Source organism: Argiope bruennichi, chromosome 7 (genome assembly GCF_947563725.1).
Source record: "Argiope bruennichi chromosome 7, qqArgBrue1.1, whole genome shotgun sequence".
NCBI classification, from domain to species: Eukaryota; Metazoa; Arthropoda; class Arachnida; order Araneae; family Araneidae; genus Argiope; species Argiope bruennichi.
The window spans coordinates 5,899,300-5,923,730 of record NC_079157.1 but is presented as its reverse complement, the minus strand read 5'-3'; the positions used below and the strand labels follow the sequence as shown (position 1 = coordinate 5,923,730).

Genomic DNA, 24,431 nt, shown 5'->3' with positions numbered 1-24,431 from the left:
ATTAATGGTTTTGACTTAAAGTATCTTGAATCAATAACTTGTGCAAGAAGCATATTAAGGAGAACAAATTTTTTGAACATTTTAGATATCATGGTTGCGATTATTATATTTTAAATGAACTGAACAGAAACCTCGTTCATTCGATTTTGAGAAAATGAAGTAAAGTGAAGTAATATTATTTACAATTTAAGCATGAATTTTTGTAAAATTTTACTAATAGAATTAATTTGATTGTCAGTATTTGCCATTTTAAGAACATTAATTGATTTCAAATCGAGGTAATCTAATGCATATTGATTAAGAGTCCTAAAAATCCCATATTAACATGCGTTCAATGTTAATAATTTTAAGTGAATTCTTTAAGTATGTATTTACGCAAAAATACCTTACAATGTTCTAATAGAGCATATATGTTAATAAGTATACTTTTTCGTATAATACATTAATAATGTGGCATTAATTATATGTTTAATAAGTGAAATTTTTTATCGTTTTCAGTTCAAAAGCTCAATATGAATAGTTTTTGTACACGGATTTTGAAAAATGTAGTTACCTGTACAGTAGAACAAGTACGATATATTCGAGAAACTCCATGGAAAAAAGAATATTTAAGAAGATATGGATATGAAGATCCATTTTTTAAGAGACCAGGTTTGTCAGTTACATTTCTTATGGATTTTTATGAATTGCTTCATAATCAACTGAAAAGTCGATGCATTCATCTTTAAAAGTATTGTAGATTTTCATTCAATTTATTATTTTTTATTTCTAATGAATTACTTTATCGAATTCCCAAATTTTAAATCCATTGAAAATTTGATTAATAAATGTGTATTTATTAATTTTATTTTTGTAATATATATATTAATAGCGTCAATAATTCATAACAACCTCATTGAAAATGACAATAATTATGTTTTTTCTTTTTACTGTTTGCTTTCGTTCTTATTTAAGCTTAAATTTATTAAATGTTCTCTCTAGTTTCTTTCATTTTAATTAGAGATTATGCACAATAATTGGGGATAATAATGTGGGAATTTGAAAAAAAAAAAAAAAAAAAAAAAAAAAATCTGGCCATTTGAGATATTATTCTTATCATAAGCTTGTATTTTCAAGAATGCTGAGGTATAAACGAAGAAAAAATTGAATGGATACATTATTATAACTAAGCTAATTGATAAGTTCAATGTCTTATGTGCAAAAGTGATATTGTTATATTTTATAAATGATGACAAATATTTATTTATTTATTTTTGGTTTCAACTTTGATGGGCATGTTTGTATACTATAATAGTGTTATAGGAATATATTAATACAGGTTATAAAGAATATTTATTTGAACTGAAATTTACATATATCAATGAAGTCTTAAGCTGGCTTAAAGTATTGATTTGATAAGTTTATATATAATTGAATAGCTTTGATTATGGGGAGGAATATAAATACTGTGACTCTCATATGTTCTACAGAATTTAAGCCTATTTTTCTTTCTGCAGATCTGTTTTTCATACTTAAACTTAGGAAACAAAATGAAAACATTAATTAAAGAAATGTATTAATAATTTAAAGAAATATTTTAAAAACTTCCCATAACCATCTGTTAAAAGATGCATAGAAAAAAAGTTTTTGGAAAGATTAGACAATTTATATTGTCAATCATATTTGTAATTAAAAAAAAAAAAATTCTTAAATGAAAATGTAAACATAGCAAGAGTTATAAAATTAACTTTGTGAAATGTATACTTATTAAATATTTTTTAATTGGACAAATTGTACAATTATCAGTGTGACTTATTTTATTCTTTTTTACTCATCCTTTTTGGTATAACTTGTAGCAAAAGAAAAGAAGAAAAAAATGTTATATGATATGAGTTTGAATCATTCATTTTAAGTGAAGAAACATAAAAACAATTAGTTTTGCTACTAAAATATTATTCATCATAAAATAAACATTACTTATGAGTAATGGGACTTTAATTATAAGCACAAAATTTTACTTTAATTCTTCGCTATAGAAATCTGTCATTAATTCTTCCAAAATGCATAGACTTATGGAAAAGAAGATGTTAAATAAAATGGGGCTAATGTTGCCTCTATTTTAACGAGAAATTCACTGTACCTCACTTTTTTTTCTATAAGAAACTGATAGATATTTGTTCCAGACTAGTTTTTCATCAGTATTTCAACAATGTGAAGCAAACACTTCTAAATCTTTTAGGAAATGTTTTACAATTAATTTTATCCAAGTCAGAATGTTCACTAAATGAAACAGGTAGCAAAATGGTATGACAAAGCATGATTATTTTAGTCAGTTTTATGATATTGTATTTGATTTTTTTCTGTGCAGTTTGGGAACACATATGCTGACTGATTTTTTTTTCAATTGAAGTGGGTGTTAATTTATAAATGTCATTCTAATAATGAAATGCCAAATAAATCAACTAGATTAGCAAAGGAAACTACAAAGAATTAGTCTTAAATATAATTAAATGTTTTGAAAAATTGAATGCTAATAAGAGAATAACACATATTTTCTATGTTCAAACAAATTTCAAAACTTTATGGGTCATTGTAATGTAGAATAAGAACAGTCCCATTATGATATCAAAATAATGAAACAGAGATATTGAGACACATGAAACATATGTATAGAATATCAAATTTCTGTAAAGTCTTTGCCTCAAAACTTTCAACTTTACATAAAAGAAAAAAAATGAAAAGTACTTTCCCATGTATTAATTGAATCAATATATTTTATATAGTTTTCAATAGTTTGATTTGATGAAACATTCATTGTATGTTTTTGCATACTATTGCTAATTATTTGGGTTGAAATGTAGTTTAGTTTGCAAGCCGAGTTTTTTGCCAATAAGGCAACCCACCAAATGATCTTCTAGCAACCCTAATGCTGTTTTCTTTACCACTTTTTACAGTGGTTGAATTGTGCATAAACTACTACTATTTTATGAAAAATGTCAAATTAAAAATAATAAAAAAATATCTAAATATTTTAATTTAGTTCTGTATTATATTTAAAAGGTTTTTTTACTACTAATAAGACACTGCAATGTTATTTTTAACGTGAATATGAACAGAAAATATTTATTCTTTTGCAATTTTTAACTGTTGGTATGCACTTTAAAAAATCGTCTGAATTCTTACTTTACAAAATCGTCTGCAATGAAATTTCTTGTAGTTCTCATAATTCTTTTTGTGCTCTGACATTTGTTATGTAAGTAATTGGGTAAGAATGAATGTGTGGTGAAAGGTATGGCATGAAATATTTTCAACCTGCTATATAGATGAAGGTGGAGTGGAATATATATATATATTTTTTACGAGTTGATGAAATTGGGAAAAATATGCTTGTTTGAACTTTTGTGTGGAGAATGTTTTGATTGCTTCTTCCTCCATTGTTTCTTTTCTTTTAATTATATATTGTTCCTGTTATCCACACATGTTTTATGTATTAGCAAAGCTACTAGATTCCTGTTCACGCTGCTAGGGAAGCCATAGGATATTTTTTTAAGTTAAAAAATTCTACCCAGTGCCTTCTTCTGATGGTGCTTTCCTAAATTTTTCTCTCTACTCAACAGACCAATTGTTCAAATAAGCAGCGATAATCATCCCAAAGGTTAACAAAAGAAGAAAAAAAAAAAAAAAAAAATCTTGTATAAACCAATACTTATCAGAAAAGGTATAATTTTAATGCAGAAAGTGGTAAATGTAACTGCTTCACAGAAATGTTTGTTTATTTTGTCCGCCATCTTTCTTGGCATCCTTGGCGCAGCAAGGGGCACACTGAATTACAGTTTTACCGTTATTTGTTTTGGTTTGTTGAAATGTATTTCTTTATTTCATTCATTAATAGTGCTTTAAATTATATTCTCTCTCTTACATTTGGGCACAGATTTATTTGATTTATCTTCTGATTTAAACATTAATTATTTTTTATTATTATTATTTTTTATTATTATTAATTATTTAGGATTAGGTTATTTATTGCATTTATTTAATTTTTTTTATAAATTTGCATTTAAAGTAAGTGCTTTAAGTGTAAATTTTTAGAATTCAAATGTTATGGTTTTATTACTATTCAAATATGATTTTTATTTTATCTTTGCAATTGAAGCCAATCTTATTAAAACATATTCAGAATCAACCAGATGAAATTACCTGAACATTATTAGAATATTATTAGCAAGAAAATTATTGTTGAATTATCATTATTGTATTCTTGTCAAATATATATTTTATTTACATATTTAATAAGTGTTTAATATTCTATAAATGAGTTGATCCCCATATAATTTGAACAATTCTTAAAAGTAGCAATTTTATTATTCATGTGTGTATTAGTTATTAACAATAGTGCAATGAATCCTATAATTCCTATTATTTTATGTTTATTTTATTCATCTAACTGCGATCAGTCTTTTTATCCTATTCAGGATGATTTTTTATTTATATTAAAACAATCTTATTATGTTTATACATTTTTATAGATACTTTACCAAGACTTCCTGAGAAACATAAGAATTTGAAACTTGGTCTAAGTCATTTACCAGAATATAAACCTTACAAACCCTGGTCAGATAAACGAAAATATTTTGGCCAGAATGATTATATTGGTGAGAATTTTCAGATTATTTTATTAAAACTCTTGCAGAAAAGAATAATTTTTAACTCTGATAATCTCTTACTTATCAATATATTTTGCTCTGCTTCTGACATCCATAGACAATAAAGTGATAATTTTTTTTTCTATATTACTGTATCTGATTTATTAATGTAAAATACTGAATCAATGAGAAATAAAAAGGGGTTTTAAAGTCATAAAAAATGCCAAAATCGACAATTGTTTTTCAACTTTTGACATTTTTCTTAATTTATTTTTATAAGTTGTTAAGTAACGAACATCTTAAGAATAATAAATATACTTCTGGTTATTCACTTCAAATTAAGTGAAAATGAATGAAATAATACTAATGTGTAATTTCTGACCATAGCCACAACTGGCATGCTCCAACTTGTTGAATCACAGTAGTTTGATGTATATGTATATCAAAAGGTTATTTAGGTCTAAAAAATTTCTATTTCATTTATATTCTTTATTGAACACATTCAACAAAGAACAAAAGAAAAGATTCAAAACAAGAATATCATTTATTATTGAAGAACAAATGGCTAAAATACAATAATAATATTAATGTAAAAATTAATGTAAATGTGTAATTTTTTTTTTTATTTACAAAAATGTAAAAAAAAAAAGTATTAAAACATCTTTCCATGTTTTAAATTTTTTGTATGTTATTACCAGATGATATTTAAAAGTTTGATTTATGAAAGAATTCAGGTATTGCAGGGGACAACACCATTTCTGCTCTTAATTCACATAAATTTTTGACAATGTTTCTAACCAGAGGCAATGTTTTATTAGATTTCTTAAGTTAAAAAATACTGTGGATACCCATTTCAATTGGGATTCAACTGAAAAAACGATTGGGATATCAGTGTATGGATCAATCTTTTTCCCGCCTTTTCATAAAAACTTACTTAAAGCCAACAGATTCAATTATGTTCTGAAATTTCTGATTATTTCTCTCTTTGAAACTAAAATCTCCTTTGAAATTTGGAAATGTCTAATTCTCTGAAGTGTTTTCTGTTATTTAATGTCAACGTCTCATTTACTACATGAACCCCTTCCCTTCCTTCTCCCAAAAAAAGCATTGTATTCATTTTCAGGGTCTATAGTTTTATGTAAATTGTGAGGAAGTTATCAATTTGTTTCAGTTTAACTGAGCTCTGTAAATTATTTCCTGGCTGTTATTATTTTTCAATAGTTACATAAAAGACTGCCAGTTTTCAACTGCATTTTTCAGTTTTTATATTAACTGGAATATTGAGAAGATACTTTTGATCCTAACTTCGTTTTTTTGGGCAACTTAAGGACTTCGATCAGTAATGTGCAAGTTCTCTCGAACGACTATAAATCAAACTTCAATCTACCAACTATGTTTAGACTTCCCACTTTTTTTTACCAGCTATGTAAAAAAAAAAAAAAAAAAAAAAAAGTGAAATGCCATTAAAAAATTTTAAATCTATAAAAATATTTTAAAAGCTTAAATGCTTTTTTAAAGATTTCATCATTCTTGTTACTTTCTCTCTCCCTCTCTCTTTTTTTTTTTTTTTTGTTAATAAATAATACTCAAGTTTTGAGTTTCTGTTATGCAGAGTTTCAGGATAAAGAAGAAAAAGGGAAAAAAAAAAAAACACATTATATATTTTTTAGACTTGAATAACTTTTTGCTTTACATATGCATCAAATGATTGCATTTCTAATATAAAATGAAATATAAAAATTAAGGCTGTGATTAGGAACAAAAAATTGCTTTAAAAAAATTTTTTTTTTATGTTTTCTGTTTACTTTGAAGGTAGTATACAGCTAAAAGTTTTTGATGGATTTTGATAAAATAAGTCTTATTGTTTTAAAATTTGGGGAAAAAAACTTTTTTACATAATAAATGTTTAAAAATTAAGATAAAAGTAGATTTTTACCACATTTTGGGATTATGCAGGAGCAGTAGATATCAATTTTATTAACTATATTTCTTCATTTAATTTCTCATCAGTTCACAGCTATGTCATAACATGAGAAAGAAAATTTTCAGCATACCTTAATGGATATAGCATTTTGTGATATATGCAGGAATATCATATCACATGCCACAATTGAGTAGATGAAGTTAAACTATGTATCTTTTAAACAATAAAAAAGTTTTGAAAAATTTTGATTGCAATATTTTGATATGTGAATGATGAAATACTATTATTCTTCTGTTTTGCTTTTGAAAGCTGTGTGGAAAAATTTGGAGTTTTAAAAATGAATGCAAATTTACCAAATTTAGTGTATTGTTTACTATTACTAAACACCAAGTGGGAATGAAAGATATAGCTTAAAAGTGTTTTTTTTTTTTGTATGTGTGTGTGCACGTGCATGTGTGTGTGTATGTGTTTAATATTTCTTACTCATTTGCAACTTTTCCATGGTATGGGGGCATGATTGATTGATTTATTGATTTCCTGTTCATCCTAATAGACAGTGACAAATGAAATAGACAATGCTATAAAATTTATTCATTATGCCATAACACTTTCTAAAACAATATTGTATATAATTGCATTTGTGACATATGCAGGATATACAATAAAAATATATTAAAAGAAATATATGCTATTTTAGATATTTATAATTATTAGTTTAGGAAAAAAATATTTTGATATTTAAAATAGAAATTGTTTCAATACTTTGAATTACTTTTTTAACATAAGATGCATTATAATGCATATTACATATTCCAGTTTTGATGCAGTCATTTATTTTTTATATTGTCGTATTGAGTTAAAAATGTTAGTAGGTCAACACTTTTTGGTGTTAAATATATACTTTTTTTATATATCTTTAATATTTGCTCATTGATCATATGTTCAATATAAATCATATCATTTATAATAGCAAGGTTCTTGTTGTAAATCATATACATTAAATCAAAATGTCACTTTAATACTTTCATAGTGTCAATAATAATATATTTTTCAAATTTTATTGAATTATTCATTTATGTTTTGCTTGCTTCCACAATAATTCTGTGGTATAATATTGATTGAACAACAAAATTTGTTTTGGAAGTCATTTAATGAAATTAAAAATTTTAAAAATCCTTCATTTGCCATCATGCCTCTCTTCATAACTTGATTCTACTCGTTTTGCATTAGTTGGCATATAATTTTCTTTTGTTGTTGTTATTAATGAAGCCTTTGTAATTTAAATAAATTTGTAACATTATATCAAAAGTAGACATTATAAATAGTATTGGTTTATTTTGACTTGGCAGATTGTCATTTTAATATAAGGACACTTGAGACTTTAAAAATATTTTTGAAAGCAAATATATATATTGCATTATTCATAATAACATTTTATATTGTAGAATGTTTTAGATTCCTATTCAGTTGTTAATATCTTGAATGTGAATTTGATTATCATTGAATGGAAATATTTAAAATGCATTAAAAACAATCAACAATATAGTACGATTTCTAAATCTTTCAGCTTTTTTCATTTTTAATATCTTGTAATTTTCATTTACCTGTAGCATTTGTTTTGTTCTTATTGTTATTTAATTTCAATTAAATTTATTAATACTGATGTTTAAATTCTTGAATGAATAACTGCTTAGTATAAACAAAAAAGCAAAATTGTTACATGTCTTAGTAGATATCAGTTTAATCCCAGCAGATTAAAAGAAGAAAAAAATCATTATCAATCCGAAAATGATGATGGTATTTATTAATCCAATCTAGATGATTTTTCATGATGAGTATTAAAGTAAAATATATCTCATTCTTTATTTAAACAAAAATGTTTGATCCGAATCTTTTTTTAAATAAAAGTAAGTAGTATTTTAAAACTAGCAATTTGCATTCCACATTTAAAGAATACAACCTATTGGATGAACACAAATGAATCTATATAAAATATTTTTATTCATTAAAAATTACAGCTGATTACAATCCATTTCTGATTAATTGTTTAAATTCATGTATTTTCACCGGTCAACTTCTTATGCATGGCAGTGAAAAATTTTCTTTTGTACTTCTCAGTGTTAGTGGTATATTAAATTAGCTAAATTGTATGTATATATATATTTTTAAATTTATGCTCTTTTTACTATTTATATGCAAAGTGAAATTATTGTGCTCCATTATAGTGTGAGAATTTTTCAAGACTCATAACTGACATTTTAAAACTCATAATTTCAAAAAGAAAATTCATTTAAAAGAATTTAAATTTAAAAGGTGGTAGTTTGCTCTGTGTGTTGATATTAATTTCAATCAGCTTCCTTCATGTACTTATCAGCTTCATATGACTGATGTTATGTTGTAATGTATTTTTCATTTACAAATCATTGTGGATTCAAAGCTTTGCATACTATTTGCATTCCCTCCCTTTTTTTTAAAAAAAAAAATCTTTGTGTTAATTTTAAGTAATTAGATATTTCCCACCATTATCTTTAGGAATTGAAAAAAATAATAATAATAATTCTCAATTTGTAATGCTTATGATAATTTCAGGTATCTAAATTCTAATCTAAATTTCAGGCATCTCAACTTCCCTAAATTTTAATTTGCTATAAGTTTTAAACTGAGTTCTGGAATTAGTATTAAATTTTATTACATATCTGTATGTTTCTACACTGAAAAAAGATTTTTGTAAACTGCAAATATATCTTTGGCACAGATGCTTTAGTATTATTTTTTATTTATATATAATTCCAATAAATATTGATTATTACTTTAAAATGTATTTTGTCATTGAATTTCAGCTATGTGCTAATATTCCCACATGCTAATATCCTTTCAACCAACAGAGAATCCTAGTGATTCCAAGTTCGAGGATATTCCATAGCGAAAGAAAGAAGCTATGTGCTAAATAATAAATTTATTCATAGTTTTTTTTTTTTTTTTTGTTTAAAAAAGATTATTTACTACACCATAAAATATATACTTGTTTATTAATTTATATTGTTTTTTTTATAGACATTTTAGGAGATGGAAGTATTCATCCTGTTAAACTGCTTACAAACATGCCTCCATGGTTGCGAGGTTTTAGTGGAAATGAATTTCAAATGCTTTTAAAGAAACAAGTGTACTATTCCCACTGGAGGTGGTCAAAACCTACAAAATGGAAAAATTTGAATAAAAGGGTCATGTGGTTGTATAGATATTTAAATAGGAAGAGAAAGCAATAATTTATTATTGCTTCCAAAAATATAATGTATTCTGATAGAAGAAATGTTTGTATTGGTATTAAATGTGTTTTCTCTTGAAAAATGTGTTATTTCAAAATATGTTGTTTCACATTAATATATTCAAAATACCTTCAACTATCAGGTCACTTACGATTTAGAGTTTTGAGATAATCAGTTGAAATTGGTGGCCTGCCAGATACCTCTTCTGAAGCAAATAGCAGTGTTTATTGAAATTCAATGTAGGATTTGCACAGATAATTGCTGATATAGAAGAATTTTAATTATTAATTGATTTAAGTGGCAAAACATACAATATACAGATACAAAATAAGCAGTAAAGCAGACACCTTGAAGAATAAGCTTATAAAAAATACAAACAAAAAAATTATTTTGAATACTATGAAATTTGACAAATTACTTAAAATAATTGTAACAGCAGTAGAAATATTGATTGCAAGTAACAATATTATAAAAGCTGACAATTTTAAAAGTATATTGTTAACTCGTATATTGCAAATTCATTCTCTTTTTGTTTGGAACGTTCTTATATAACCAACTCTATGAAGATTATTCTCATCATCAGAATAATCTTAATACAGTTTATATATATTAATGAAATTTCACTGAACAAAGTAACAAAATAATAATATTAACAAATTAAATCTGTGAATCAAAAATAAGGAATATTTGAATTAATAAAGAATGCATGCTTTGTTTTTCTGCTTCATTTTCTTTTTTTTCAAATGTTACTTAATAGAATAATAATTGCAAATTTTTCAGTCTGTTTTTATTTTTTATAAATAAAAAATAAAAAAAACTAATGTATAAAAACTAAATATAAAAAATACCATTTATACTAAATATAAATAATATAATAATAAAAAAACTAAAATATAAAAACTAATTTTTATAAATAAAAAATAGTTTTTATTTTTTATAAGGTTATATATATATATATAAAACCTTATTTTAATGATTATTAAATGTTTTATTTCTGACAATTTTTGGAAATTCAGTTATTATTTTTATTGCAAGTTCTATTTTCAAAAAAAATTTCTTTATTTTTTTAATAAATGAATTTAATTAAATTTCTTTTCATTAATTCTTACTGGTAAAATATTTAAGAATTTCGATTTGTTTCATAAACACTTATGAGAAATGAATTTTAATGTTCAAATATAATTGCATACAAGAATCGGCTTTAATGGGCGAGGATGATGGTACTCTGAATGAATTATTACACTTCCTCAAATCCAAATTTGTGAATTTCTGAAGTTTACCCTTATTATTTTCTTCAAATTTTTTTTTTAGAATATCTTGAGGGGATTAATTATTTTAAGAGAATGTACAACATCCTTGAATAGTGATTGCTCAAATACTATGCAGTTTGTGAAATATTATTTGTTTGTATTTAACAAATTTATATATGAAGTTTGCAATTCAGAAAATCCATATTAAAACAATATTGATGATGATTTTCAGTGCAATTTATTCAGTTACTGGAAGGATTACTGATACTTTTTACATTCTATGAACTCTTCTTTTCTATCTCATGTTATACATGCTCGAGTACATATTAAGTAAAAATTATTGCTAACAGACCATTGAAATGCCTTTTTGATGATATTAATTTTTATCAAAGAAAATACTATGTTTCCTTCAATTTTAACCCTGCCTTGTTTGTACTAAATTTAAATTTTTTAAAGCATTTTACTCTTTTTGTTTAGATAAACCTGAAATACAAATAACATTGTGAAATAATGCAATGGAACATAAAGTGACCAATGGCAATTTTATACATTATTGATATGATTTCATTTTGTCAACCTTATAATTCACTAGTATGTTCGAGATGATCTTGAATAAGCTAGGCTGAAAATTATGTCTGAAATCAGAAATATCATTATACTTGAATTATTTTCTTTAATTTTGTTTTGTTTTTAAATTAAGGCATCTTCATTGCATTTTAAATTTGAAGTTCCCAAATGCTTCTGTTAAACTTCAGTTTATATCAAAATCAAAGGAAATTTGAAAATTTTCTTGTCCATAAATGGCATAGAGTGTTTTTGATTCGATTATTTTATTGTTTGTCAGTATTAGATTTTCTAAAAGTTTCTAATAATAAAACGAAAAAAAAAATATCCTGCTATTTAGAAATTTTAAAAGATGTCGTAATAGGTATGACAGTTTAATTTTCTTATCCATTTTTTCTCGTTACTTTTTATTTAGAAGAAAAAATAATGAAAATTCCAATTTTTTATTTGAATAGTTGAAGCATCAAGTTGATATAGGATTAATTGTTTCTGCCATTACATTTTGTGCTTAATTGAATTTAAATTATTTTCTTGAATGGCAGTGCATGTGCACTTCTATTCATTTTGACGGATTGTTGGAAGTAAGAAATTCTGGAACAAATTCTGTTAGTTGTTTAGATTTGATTATTAGATTACATGAAATAGAGAAGTGAAAGGACAACAGAAAAGTAGAAAAAATTGACAGACTAAAACATTACAATGTTTATAAAAGCGGCCATTCTGCTTTGGAATTAAATATCCAAAGTATTTTTCTTTTTCTTTCTTTTTTTTTTTTTTAATCACAGCCTTTACAATAGTAAAAACATATAAATGAAATAAAACATTAGTTTGAAAATTTCATTTCAGAATAATAAAGGCATTGTTATAAATATTTTAAGAAGCATTTTAAAATTAAAAAATAATAATAACGTTTTCTTGCCGTATTTATTGTATTTAAAAAATTTTCATATTTCAAACATTAAATTTTAAAACAGTGTAAAAATAGCTTTGGTTCGATCAGAGTCAATAGTTAGTTATCAGTCATCAATCAGTTAGTTAAAAAAGTTAACATTTCGATTAATTTTTAATTAAACATAATTGAAATTTTGAAAAGCAATTCTTTATAAATATCCAGGAAGTAACTATTTGCCGAATTTGTTAACTCTTCAATCAATGTCCTGTCCTGGAGAATGTTGCATTCTATACATTACATTTTTTAAGTAACTCAAAGTATGTCAACTTGACTAATTTAAGCTTGGTGGTTTATTTACTGAAACACTTATAACTGGGCATTTAATATTTTGTAGCCAGTTTTTAAACTTCTTGAAGAAAGATATTTTTCAACTTTAGAGATATACTTTCTTTAATAAATTGTTTAAAAAGTAATAAAAGTATAAATTTAAAATTTAATTAATATTTCGATTTAATTGATTCAGGAAAGGAACCTGAAGGAGTTAAAAGCATTTTCATGTGAATATTGAATAATTAATTAATAATATGTTATTTAATATAATTACCAATATATATAATGTATTAATAATTATACTAATTCATTATAAGTCCAATATATTGTCAGCAAATATTCTCGCTAAAAGACCATTTGGTGCTATACATTTAAAGAAGTGCAACTATCTTTTGAATAAAATTTTCCATTTATAAGAGGATCAGCTTGCGTATCTCAATATATCATTGGAAATATATCTTTTGCTTTTTATTTTCATAATATAATCAAGCAAATGAAATCTGCTTTTTTTTTTTTTTTTTTTTGCAATTTGAAAAACTGCAATTTGAAACTTGGTCTGTTTATAGATTTGGTCCAAAATTAAGGAAGATCAATTTTAGGATTCGAATTATGTGTCAAAATCTCTCTATCAAAGTCATACTTTTGAATTTCTAATTCACATTTGTGAATTCCAAAAATGATCCTTTTGAATCCGGAAAAATCTAAACCGTTTAATTTCAGCGAATTCTCGAGATCGAAATATTTTTTTGTGAATTGCAATATGCTCTGTTCTTTCATCATAGTGATAATTTGCTTTAAATGATTTAGTGCGACCTGAAAGATAGAATTTAGATATTAAGCTTGCGTTTCGGTTTAATAACTCATTTGTTTCATTCTTTGTTTATTTTCCTCATGATAGTGTACTTCGGGAATTTGAAAAGTTATTGCAAAATTAGCTTACAATTCAAAATCACTTAGTTAATTTCCTGTATCTCTTCTGCAAGAATTCTTGCAGAATTGAAGGGAAAAAAAGGAACTTTTCTTGATTTATTAATTGAATTATACACTAAAATGGCGAAAGCCATGGAATAGCAACATGCAAATATACATATATCAGTATTATCGAGTATAAAATGTATAAATGGGCAATGCAATCACATGGCTTTCATTTATATTAGAGTGTTACATGAAAAAAGGCTTCTGACATGATTACGGTCGCATGTCCTGAATTAATAGACTTTAAACGCTGAATGGTAGTTGGAGCTAGACGCATGGGATATTCCAGTTCGAAAATCATTAAGGAATTCAAAATACCGAAATCCACAGTGTCAAATGTGCCGTAAATACCTAATTCTAAGCGTAACTTCTCACTGTGGATACTGACTGCTCTTAAGAACCAAGATCAGCGACATGTTCGTAAAACTGTCTGTGTTGACAGACTAGAAACACTACGTGAAATAACCTCAGGAATCAATATAGACGTATGACAGACGTGTGCTTTAGGATTTGGCTTTAATGGGCTATGGCAATAGACCGACTCGAGTGTTATTTATTAACAGCACGTTATCGCATGCAGCACCTCTTCTGAGCTCTTGACTATATCGATTGAACCCTAAAAGGTTGGAAAACCATAGCATGATCAGGTGATTCACAGTTTCATTTGATATGATTTGATGGTAGGATTCGAGTGTGGCTTAGAGCCAAAGAAGCCATGGACCCAAGTTGTCAACGAGGCATTATACAATTGAATTATATAGTGGCTCCGTATTATTAGTGTGTGTTGTTTTTACATTGATTTTACTGGGTTCTCTGATCCAGCTGAACCGATCATTGACTGGAAATGATTATATTCAGCTACTTGGAGACCATTTGCAGTCATTCATGGACTTAATGTGCCCAAACAATGTTGGGATTTTTATGAATGACAATGCACTATGTCACTGAGTCACAAATGTGTGCAATTGGTTTCAAGAACATTCTGGACAACTCCTGTGAATGATTTGCCCACCTAGATCTCCCGACATGGATCCCATCGAACATTTTTTGGTGATAATCGAGAAGTCAATTCGAGCACAAAATCCTGCATCAGCAACACTTTCGCAAGAATTCACATCTATAGAGTCAGAGTGGCTTAATAATTCTTCAGGGGACTTCAAGAGATTTGTTGAGTTCATGCCACGTCGAGTTGCTGCAATTCGGCGGGCCAAAAGAGGTCCGACAGGTTATTAGAAGGCATATCATAGCTTTTGGCTCTTCAATCTGTGCCGTTTCCCTTGTAAGAAATATACACCATATTTTTAACTGGTTTGCAGCCTCTGTAGAATAAAACACAAGGAAAGTATACGGATAAAATAATATAATTGTCAAAAATTGGATTTTGATGAATTTCCACATTTTTGACAACATTAAACGCAGAAGTTGCCATTCTGGAATTTTATAAATGCCTCTATTCTCTTGAAGTATTTTCTAAAATCTGCTTTCAGTTTTCTTTGTAATGCTATTAAACTTCATAAAAATGGTCTAAAAGTATTAAGTCTCTTTTATCCCTAATTAGGCTCTTCTCCATTCAAAATGAATGCACATGTTGCATGCACTTTTATTTGTCATTTGTGCTGAATCTTCCAGTCTAGAAAAATGTGTTATTTTTATTTATTCCAAAGTGCTTTGCCATTCAATTGTGTGAAAGTATTTTGCATTTATTTTTGTATATTATCGTTTCTTTGATTTAAAACTATTTATAATGGAAAGTCAAAGTGAAAAAGCATGCTGATAAAACTGAAATCATAGAACACATATTTATATTTTTTGATAATATAGAAGTTACTTTTTTGATTATATACTCCAAAATCATTACCGGAAAATGTGAGGTTATGGAAAAAATGTCGCTTTTTAAAAGCTAGCAATGCCATGCCTTCGTGCGTTAAGTTATAGTATAAATGGACAACAAAGAATGGAAGGAGACTGTTGTGGTGATTTACTAAATTACTTATTTCTGTTTTACTAAATAGTATTTATATATAACGTTGATGTATGTGGCAAAGTAATTGCTCTTATTGTTTATTGTCAAATGGCAACAGTCGAATATAAACAAATCATCATGTGATTTTCAAATTGTTTAAAATTCAGAATAATGAGAAATCGGGGTAAAAAAAGTATGGCGATAAAACTGCCATCATAGAATAAACATTTATATTTTTTGATAGAATAGAAGTTACTTTCCTTGATTAGTATGCTCCAGCATTATTACTAGAAAATACAGTATTAAACTTTTGGATATATCTATTTTTCTTTTAATTTGGCTTTTAAGTAGCATTCTCTTTATTTAAAAAAAATCAGTTCTGAAAAGACTGAGCACACTCAAATCCATTGCTGCCAACAATTGGGGTTGTCGATCATTTCATCTAGTTAAAATAAAAATTCAAAAATTAAAAGAAAGATTAAATACGGATTTCGTCTCTTCATAACTAAAAACAAGAGTGATTTTTCGATTTTTGGAAATATATCACACATTACCTAAACGGACGTCTATTCCTATTGTCCTAATAGAGGCAAATCCAAACAACTTTATATCACCGTTATACAATGCTAGTCGAACGTTTCTAAGTTCTTAGCACTTGGTCAGTCAACAGCGTTATTCAAACAATTTCTTTCTACTTCTCATCAACTGAAACTCAAAAAAAAAAAAAAAAAAAAAAAAAAAAACATAGCAACCTTCAAAATATTCCCCGACAAAACGCATAAAAAATTACAGTTTCAGACACGTCTTCTCATCCCAAACTAGAACCACTGTGGAATTATAAAAATGTTTTCTTTTACCTTTATTCACTTCCTTTTCAATACAAAAATGTTTCGGATATTGTTTTCCAAAAATTATATCAATAGTGCAAACTTTAGAACTTGGTGAATAAAATAATAGGTAGATCCACGAAACTTAGAAATAGAGACTGACGAGTGGCGTCCAAAGAAATTAAGAAAAAACGTACCAAACCGATGGCACACTTACTTCATGAGTTTCAACAAGCATTTGAAACTGCTGTTTCGATAAATACCATCCTCAAAGGAACACATTTGCTTAGTTTCTTTGGCCGTTTTACCGCCCATAAACCTTTGATTACAAAATCCAAACGCACTGCTCTGTTAAGGTGGTGCAAGGCTCGTCGAAGTTGGACTGTGGATGAGTAAAAACAAATTCTCTGGAATGACGAATGAAGGTTCAATTTCTACATCGGTTGACAGAGTGGTAGAAATTATGGTCTGGGGATGTTTCTCGTGGTATGAAACGGTACCCTTCATCCCAATTTATAGTAAGCTCAACGCCGACCTCTACTTCACTATTCTAGACAACAATGTGCTTCCTACGCTGTGGCATTTTATGAATTGGATCATTGTTATTTCCTGGATAATACCGCCATGTTGCGAGGTCCCCCATGGATTGGAATGATGACAATGGGATGAATCGACTGGACTGACCTGCCCAGAGTCTAGACATGAATCCTACAGAAAAACATCTTGTACGAGTTGGATAACTAAATTAAGGGTTACAATAACAGTCCGAAATCGGTGAAAAGACTTGCATGTCTTCTCCTATACTAATAGTAGAAAATACCATTGTCCATTATCCAAACACTTGTGGGAAGCCAAGGTGTAAATGCCTAAGCTGGAAGCTCTGTAATCTATTGAATATGAATAAATTGTGTTTATCTCTTTTATCACAGGTGTCTAATTACTTATTGGTAGATAGTGCCTGTGCGTGCGCGCGCGCGTGCATATAAATATATAGTTTTAGCCAAGAGTAATTTCATCCTTTTTATCAAAACTAGATGCAGTTAAATTAAATCAAATTCATATTAAAATAGCATATTTTTATAGGGTTTATAAAAAACGAATCATGACATTGATTTATAAAATTATAAATTTGATTTATAAATTTATAAATTACAAATTTGAATTATAAATTTACAAATTACCTTCAAAATTTAATTTTGTTTCATATTGCTTGTCAAGCTGAGAAAATAAATTTGTATAAAAATTGCACATTGATAGATAGAACCTTTGAAAGTTCAGTCGCTGTGCTGTTTCACATATTTTTAAGATCTATAATATTCTGAAACTTGTAACTTTTTTTGATAACTTATTACTTTCATACGAATCTCCTAAATATTTTAGAAATTTAGAAACTATTTATATATGCCATTGAAATTCCGCTTATCCACCCTATAATGGGCGTAGAGTAATCAAACATGTTTTTTATTTTAACGTATCCGCATATTGTGTGCAAACAAATGAAACCACATTCACTTGAACGCAACTAATTGTTATATAAAAAATGAAAAGTCAAATTATCATTAAGTTAAAATTCTGATCAAGTAGAAATGATTAAAAACAGCAGAATAAAAAAATAAGATCATCAAAAATGATGAATGAGTAAGTAAAACAAATATTTAATATTAACTAATTTTTGCTCAAAGATTCGAGTTACAAATATTAGCCATTTTTTTTTCAGTACAAAAATGTTAAAAAAAATCTAATTACTTCAGTGAAAAGATTCTTTCTAACTTGTATACATCCTCAAAGAAATATACGCTTAAAAAATATAAATATGAAAAATACTTCTCGTAAAACTGAAGATGAAAGCAAAGAATACATCGACATCTTCAAATAAACAGAGAAATTTCAGTTTGAGTAATATACAAACCGAAAGGAAAAAACAACAACAAAAAACAAAACAATGAGGGTACTTAGATTAATACACTAAATTGACTTAAAAGCCCCGATCAGTTTCAGAATTAATTTAGCGTGATACAAAAACGCCTTCCACATGGCTAGAGAGCTAATTATTTTTATTAAAGCCCTTTTAATTTTCTGGAGTGAAACTCTGATTAAAACTGCTGTGTACACAAACCTGCGTGCTCGCAATTACATGGGTACAATTAGTGCCCCAAATAATGAGCTAATTATTCTTGCAAGCCGAAACTCAACAACTAGTCGCTCCGTTGTGCCATAACAATTCATCAGCCGGCGATCAGTTTATTTTGTAGGCATGGGCAAAATGGAAAACGTGAAGAGTTGCGCTCTTCCTGAACAACTTTCTTTTCTAAAAGTAATTTTCAGCATGGGTGCTTGCAGGAAATTTCCTTGCAAGTCTTGTTCACTGCGAACTTTTCTGACTTTATGATAAAAAAGAAGAGGTTTTTGTGGTTGTACTGAAGAGCAAGAGGAAGATGTGCCTTGTTTAATAATTCTCACATGGGCATCGCGACCATCTTATGATTAAGACAGTAACTCCCTGCAAAGGTAACTCAATTCTTTGGAGTTCTATTTCAGGTCAAAAATTATGATCACTTCATAAAATATTTTTCAGTTCTAGATTCTGAAACTAATGTTAAACTATTTATGAGGAAGATTTTTAATTATTTTTATATTAAACGCATTAAATTCTATGCAAAAATTAATTTATAAAAAATTTTCCTACTTCCTAGAATTAATTTAAAGAAGAATTTCCTACTTCAGAAATTTTAGCGAGATTTAAATTTTAATAATTAATTATATATAAACGGTATAAAATGCATTTAATTTTAAATTAACCGCCTTTGGCGACCAGCTGATTCACCAGAAGTAGTGCTCTCTAAAATTTTCTTTTGAATATTTATTTATCTTGGTCTTTAAATATCTTCTGCAACAAAATATTTTTAAGTTTCAGATTTTGATAATCATTTAATTTATACTATTACAGAAATCTTTCGATAGTCTGTTCTTGACTCTTTCTATCTCACATTTCTTGTCAGCTGTCGTAAAATTTCAGCTTGAGCTTGTTCATAATAAAACTTCAACAGATTTTTAAAAAAATTCTTGTTTTTTGCTGAAACGAAATTAATATATATATACATATATATATATATATATATATAAAAAATTCAATCCTTCAGCACTTAATTGTGCAACAAAATAATTTGTTTTTATAATTTTTGCTATATCTTAAATAATTATTGAATAAGAATTTCTTTGATAAATTATAAAATTCAGTTTTCAGGTTTACCTTTACAATGATTTAATACGCATTAAGTAATGTTTTATTTCATTCCAGTGAGTGAATGCACTACTGAAAACAATTTGGCTGTCTGAATTTTATATAGTTTTTTGACCGTGTTAATCATATTCAGTAAAGTCATGCTTCTAACTCTCCGACCCGCCCGAAGTCTCATGAATAACAATATTGAATGGCCGGACCGCCGCAACAGCAACACTAGCGAAAACTGTGGTTGAGTCCTAAGGGCCATCACCGGCTACGGTACAACCCTTCCCGAAGGAAGTACATCCCGTCATCGATGAGAGGAGCCAGCCAGTCCCCACTTTTTTATGTACCCTCCAGGGTGGCGAGATCCAACCATCATACCGGAAGCCTCTCATCCTCATTTCGAGGTACTCCCCCGGGAGTCCTCATATTCGGTAAAATAATATTGACAATCTAACATTTTAATCATCCGTAATCAAAGTAGATCAAGATATAAAACGTTGAATATCCTTATTCTAGGACCCTCTGTTATTTTATACCAAATAGTCTTAAGTGGACTTTTGGTGTCAATCGGTTTTGGTTTCTTCAGGACAGTCGATGGAGAGTTCTGAAATCGCAATCTTTATAGAATGGAGATATTCGAATTTTTATAATTCAATCAGTTCTAGTCGCAAAAAAAAGTAAAAACTTTTCATTTAAGATATTAGCGTCTCAAAAATATTTCATTAGATATGACATATTAGACTGAGGATCCGTATAAAATTTGTACTTCATTAGAATATTTTTGACCTAAATTACAGAAAAAATACTAAATTTAGACATCATTTTTTTTAGATGTACATGCCTGTTACTGAAGTTTTAGAAGTTATCTTTTTGGGCCCTGATTACTGTAGATATTATATATATGTAAAAAGGAGTTTTTCGTTACATAAAACTGAATTTAATAAATTAATATTATATATATTTAAAAAAAGCCGCATAAAATATTTTATTGCTTTTATTTTTCTAGAAAATATCACATTTCATATTTATTTCATTTCATATAGACACATGTTGAAAACTTCAGTTTTCCAAATTTAATTTGCAGTGTGAATCAACTTCTTAATCTTTTTAATTTGAGCTTTTATCAATCTAATGACAACACGTTGATAAATAAAAGTTTTTCCCATGCACGCGTAATGTTCTTATAAAGGTTAAATTTTGTTCTTATTTTGTGCGAAACAGATTGTTGGAAATTGTGATTAAAATATTTTTTTTAGAAACCCATTAAAAATAGAAAATTTAATTTATTATTGAAAACATAATTGTGTGAAATTTAAAATGATGCAAAAATCCTTTTTGTGGTCCAGTATTTTCGGGAGTTATCGAGTACAAACATGAAATTTTCTCTTTATTTTTATAACCACCGGCCGCACTTGATATTGGAAACTCTTAGATTAAATTATTTGTAAATGGTTTTGAAAATTATCTAACATCCAATGTTGGAACATTAGACTGTTTCGTACCATCGTCTTGCAGTTCTCACCTAACTTTAGCGTAAAGTTAAAATCTTGTATATATTCCTTTTAACTCTTTTTGTATGCTAAAATTTGGCGAAAACGAGATACAGCATTATCGTTAAATGCATTTATAACGCGTATAACTACTGTCTTATCAGGATATTGCTTCTCAACATATGATGCGATAATTTTTCATGGTCTCTGCATCTCTCTTATTTCGCTGGAAGGTTGTTGCTCTGCTACGTCGATTATTTCTTCCTCTCCTGACCAAATACCCTTCGCAGTTTTTTGCTGTGATAGAGAATTCAGCTCCTTTAGTTCTTTGGCAGTTCACACTATGTTCTTCCACCAGCTCATCAGTAGCATTGTTATTCACTTTTGATTTCATGAGTTTGGCTAGGAACAAAATCCCGTTGATTGTGGCTCTACAGACCCTTCGGTATTGTGTTCGACTGCAGTATCTGGCCAAAGCTTCTTCCTTACAGATATAAGGACGCTCAAGAAAGAAACGATGAATATAGACTGGTACAAACCAATCTAGCATGTGACGTCAAAATATCTCCACGCCACTCGTTCCTTGAGGCATCACTCTTAAAGCGAGTCATTTATTTATTTATGGAACGAGGTTTGATTGTATTACAAATAAAAAGGCGTATATTCTATATGTATACATGCTTCCGCAATAATAAAATAAATTCGACAACTCTTTGAAGGTTGTAGTATTCTTTTAATAGAATCTCTATTCTTTGGTATGTATTAAATATTTTTAATTTTTAAAAGACTGCAAATCTTTTTGACTTACAATTGAGTCATTTCATATTTATGTAATATGCAGAGGATGCAACGCGCAAAACATATTTTGAATTCTTTTGTCTATCTTGAGGGGAAAAAATGGATGCATCATCACATAACAGCGCAAGATAATGAGTTGTTGAATAATGAGTGACAGATGTAGACCATTTGAATTTACTCTATTGATGAAATTCCGTTTAAAAACCAAATGTTTGCCTTGACCATTAATAGTAGTAAATATATCGTTTAAATTTTAAATCGAAAATTGCACTTTTCTTATAACGTTATTCCTTTAGCCATTTATATATTTATAGAAACTCATTTGTGTTGGAAATAAGATGTTCGATATTTCATCATTACTCTAAATCTACATATATTAATTTTAAACACAGGTTTGATTTTAAACCTGACTCAATTATCATAAATTGTAAAATTAAATAACATGATGATAATGATTCTTAATTCAAAAATTAAGTAATAATTTTGAAAAATATAGAAGTAAAATACAGGAAGAAAACGTTTTAAATAATAAATCTGGTTCATTAAATTTTTCATTAAAATAAAATTTTGCCTTTTTATTAGCAACAAAACAAAATAATAACAATAACTTTCCAACAATGTGGAATATTTAAGTAATTAAAAATCTATGAATTTTGTAAAAATGACTCGGTCAAATTCTATTATCAAAATTGCTTTTAAAAAGATTTGTTTTCTTATGTGAAGAGATTAATATAAACATTAACAGTCATGGAAATTTTCAATAGAAAGTAAGGAATTTCGTATTAGTCAGGCTATAATGATTAAAAATTATTTTGATGTCATTTACGAATAAAGTAAATAAAGAAGCGTTTATGTTTGTTGTTCTACTTCTCTCTCTTCTACCGTCAATTTTATAAAAGGGTTGTACAATTTTGGTTAATAAAGTGGAATGTTAAGCCTCTTCTTTGGTACGGTGGTAATCCCAATCCCAAAGTAACCTAATGACTTGATGTCTTTTTTTATTTTAAAATCCACCCCCTCCTTTTCTTTTTCTTTTTTACTTGTCTATATAAGAACCTTCATAAAAATTTATCAGTGCTTTTTTTTAAAAATTTAACTTCTCAATCAGCTATTGCCATAAGCTGGACATGCATGCTGATCGTGTAAACTAAGAAATGGAAGTATATGCTCTTTGAGAATTATCCAGGATCCACTATTCTACCCAAGAATAGCGCATGATTAAATTTTCCGCACTTACAATGAAATAGCACATGTCTTCATCTGTTTGCGCACGTAGGACAAATTATTTGACCTAGAGGACAAATTATTTGACCTACCAAAGTTGGTTAAAATATGCTTTCTAAAGTGCGAATGTGCAGCTTGGAATGATTTTCTAAAACTTTTAATTAGAATTTTGGTTAGTTAGCAGTTGAACGATATTTTAGTGCTATTTTGGGATAATTATTTAAAACATAATTTCACAAAAATAATTTTATACAATTTTATAATTAGGAAAATTGTCTTTTTAATTTTACCAATTCAGCTATTGCACGAATTTTTCCTGAAATTTGACAAATTTTTAAAAATTGCATTCATTTTTTAATATAATTTTCATTAATGCTTTGCTGCACAAATTACCTGCGATGAAATTCGAATCGTTTTCCTTCTATCAGCAAATATTTTATTTATGTGACTCTCTTCCATTGTTGAAAGTCAAGGAAGGAAGATTTATATAAATTTGCACAGTTGACTGCAAGAAAAAGAAAGTGAAATGACAATGACAAGAAATAATGTTCAATTAGAAAATAAACCCCTCTGGTAGTCATATTTTTAATGGCGTTATAATATCATAAGGCTTGTCTCCATTACGAAGACTCATATAACAATAAACAGAACAGTGGAAAGATTTATAAAATAGCATGGCTTCATTATTAATCATTGTTTGACAATTAAAAATACTTTGCTGGAAAAAATCGTAAACATCACATAATGCATAAAAGATTTAAATTAAATTAAATACAACCAATACTCTTGGTGAATCAGCTGGTCTCTAAAGAGGCTAGTCTACATAGGCGACTACTAATTCTTTTAAATACTTCCAATTGTCAGCACTGTAGTGATTGTAGGTGCTTTTTTTTCTGCATTCGAATGAACTAATAGATATGTGATAGATTTCTCAAATGTATATAAAATAGTTCTGATCTAAATTTACTGTTTGTTAGATCAGATGTTCTTAGTTACAGGATACTATGAATAAGTAGTTGAAATTTTTTTTTTTAAATGTTCGTTTAAAATATCTATAGTAAATAGCACAGTGAATGA

The 24,431-nt window shown here is 27.5% G+C and overlaps 1 protein-coding gene across 3 annotated transcripts; it reads left to right on the top strand.

The window, feature by feature from the left end:
* The first annotated feature begins 148 nt into the window (after positions 1-148).
* On the top strand, positions 149-9,894 carry LOC129975886 (39S ribosomal protein L51, mitochondrial-like). Of its 3 annotated transcripts, none has more exons than XM_056089155.1 (4): positions 149-169; positions 499-651; positions 4,506-4,631; positions 9,601-9,894. In XM_056089155.1, the coding sequence occupies exons 2-4, from the start codon at positions 513-515 to the stop codon at positions 9,810-9,812; spliced, it is 477 nt and encodes a 158-aa protein (XP_055945130.1). In that variant the 5' UTR covers positions 149-169; positions 499-512; the 3' UTR covers positions 9,813-9,894. The 3 variants fall into 3 exon arrangements, with proteins under 3 accessions (XP_055945130.1, XP_055945129.1, XP_055945128.1); XM_056089154.1 differs by having other exon boundaries at positions 153-278; XM_056089153.1 differs by lacking the exon at positions 149-169 and adding an exon at positions 196-363.
* The last annotated feature ends 14,537 nt before the right edge of the window (positions 9,895-24,431 follow it).